This window comes from Camelina sativa, chromosome 8 (assembly GCF_000633955.1).
Source record: "Camelina sativa cultivar DH55 chromosome 8, Cs, whole genome shotgun sequence".
Classification (NCBI taxonomy): Eukaryota; Viridiplantae; Streptophyta; class Magnoliopsida; order Brassicales; family Brassicaceae; genus Camelina; species Camelina sativa.
This window is the reverse complement of record NC_025692.1, coordinates 8303152-8305782: the sequence shown is the minus strand read 5'-3', so window position 1 is coordinate 8305782 and position 2631 is coordinate 8303152. Positions and strand designations below refer to the sequence as shown.

The window sequence follows — 2631 nt, the reverse complement described above, 5'->3', positions numbered from 1 at the left end:
ACGAAAAGGGATGGTTCGAGATTTCGGAGTTAGACGAAGAGCGAAACGATTGGATTCAAGTGGAAGATGTGGGTGGTTGCATCTTGTTCTTGGACTGCTTTTGCTCCTTCTCTTGTCTGCCTACTCAGATTCCGGGTTTCAGACCCAACTCGATCATATTCGTCAATGTTTTTGGAGGTTATGGACATAAACATTTTCAGGTGTATGAATTTGGTAAGCAAGGGTTTAGATCTCTTGGAGATATCTCCGACTATGTTCAGCTTTTCCCATCTCCCCCATTGATCATTTTAATGGAGAATATATATTATTTACATATCTTATAGATTTATCGTATCTTTTCTTAACTTGGTCTCCAAGACAATACCTCTTTGTAGAGTTGTATATATACTCGACTTCTGGGTACGAGAAAAATTCATTATTCAATCTCTTCTTTATTTATCATGGTATCAGACCAGGCATAAAATCTTTTGATTTGATCCTGGTTTTGTGACATAATTTACGATCTCTTTATTGAACCTGTTTTATTTTTTCCGTGACGATGACCGAAAACAACAAAACGATGGTGTCTACGAAACCGACAACGATGGAGATTCAACGACGAACGATTTCTCCATACGACTTGACCTCGAACGACAATCCCAGAAGCATCATAACACGTCCTCTCTTGAGAGGAGATAACTACGAAGAGTGGGCCATCAACTTGGAGACGGCTCTTTACTCACGAAAGAAATTTGGATTTCTCGATGGCTCCATCAAAGCCCCAACCGAAGGATCACCAGATTACGATGATTGGAAGCCAATCAATGCATTGATTGTCTCTTGGATTAAGATGACAATCGAACCGAAGCTGCTGTCCAATATCTCACACAAGCCACTAGCACGAGATTTGTGGAAACACATAAGAAAGAGATTTCGTGTTACCAACGGACCTCGAGTACAACAATTGCGCAAAGAACTTGCAAATTGTCAACAAGCTGGGATGAGTATTGAGGCATACTATGGAAAGCTTACGAAGATTTGGGATTGTCTTGGATGTTATCGACCTCCGCTGAGCTGTACATGTGGACTTTGCACATGTAATTTCGGTGCTGAAGAAGAGAAGAGAAGAGAGGAAGATAAGGTTCATGACTTTGTGATGGGACTTGACGAAGAAGTTTATGGAATGGTGAAATCTGACCTTCTTTCTCAAGAACCGTTGCCTACGCTTGAGTATGTTTACTTGAAGGTGACACAAGATGAGGATGCTCGGTTGAAGAAAAAGAATCCAGAAGAAAAATCAGAGAACATGGCATTTGTGGCACAAACACAAAAGCCAAAGTATCGAGGAGATGACAGAGACGTTGGAATTGTCTGTTCAAACTGTGGACGAACAAGACATCGATCTGAGACTTGTTTTCAAATCTTGGGATTTCCGGAGTGGTGGGGTGATAGACCACGAAACCGTGTGGGTCGTGGAAGAGGAGTCAGACCATCAACCGGGANTGTTGTTCAGGACCGCACTATGAGGATGCTGATTGGGATAGGTAGACCAGTTGGAGGTTTGATGTACTTTNCACCAACATTGGAGTGGCAAACGTGGCGGTCACAGATGCAGACAGAACAGCTGTGTGCGGACTCACGGACGAACAGTGGCTCAGTGTTAAGTGTGTGATGAACGCTGTGACCATCGGAGCGGACGAACAATCATCGGGTAAGTTGCTTTCTCCTTCTTGGATAATAGATAGCGGAGCGACTCATCACTTGACTTGTAAGAAAGAGATTCTTACGAATTTAAGAACATCGACACCAACACAAATAATTTTGGCTGATGGACGGACAGTGGTAGGAAACACAGTTGGAACAGTTGTATTAAACTCTCATCTACGATTGATTGATGTGTTCTACATAGAAAATCTAGGGTTTGATTTGATATCGGTTTCACAGTTGATGGAGGAAAATAATTGTGTTATACAAATGTCTGTTCCATTTTGTGTTGTTCAGGACCGCACTATGAGGATGCTGATTGGGATAGGTAGACCAGTTGGAGGTTTGATGTACTTTCAGAATATGGAGATAGTCGCAACGGCAAAGGGTCACACAAGTCAGTCTGTGGAGTTGTGGCATAGGCGTTTGGGACATCCATCTTTGAAAGTAGTGCAAAAGTTGTCTGGTTTTGGTTTTATTAGCAATAGTAGTGATTTATCGAATAAGGTGTGTGAAACTTGTATCCACGCAAAACAAACCGGTTGTCCTTTTCCGTTAAGCAATAATAAGACTTCAGAGATTTTTGAAATGATTCATAGGTGACGTTTGGGGTCCGTATAGAACTACGTCATTCTCAGGAGCAAGATACTTCCTCACCATAGTTGATGATTTTTCTCGTGGTACTTGGATTTATCTTCTGAATGCAAAGAGTGAAACTCCGACAAAATTGAAATACTTTCTCGCTTTGGTTAAACGACAGTTTGGGAAGGAAGTTCGAACGATCCGTAGCGACAATGGCAGTGAATTCATGTCATTAACGACATATTTTTTAGAGGAAGGGATCCAGCATGAGACATCGTGTGTTGGAACACCACAACAAAACGGTCGGGTGGAGCGAAAGCACCGGCACTTACTTAACGTGGCTCGAGCGGTAATGTTTGAGGGACA

At 42.1% G+C, this 2631-nt stretch overlaps 1 protein-coding gene across 1 annotated transcript in view; it reads left to right on the top strand.

Annotated features, from left to right (window-relative positions):
- LOC104709323 overlaps positions 1-1651 on the top strand; it is a 4311-nt gene extending 2660 nt beyond the window's left edge. The window contains exon 4 of the mRNA XM_010425956.2: positions 201-1651. Within this exon, the coding sequence (XP_010424258.1) occupies positions 539-1651 (1113 nt within the window). The 5' untranslated portion in view covers positions 201-538. The remainder of the gene's footprint in view (positions 1-200) is intronic.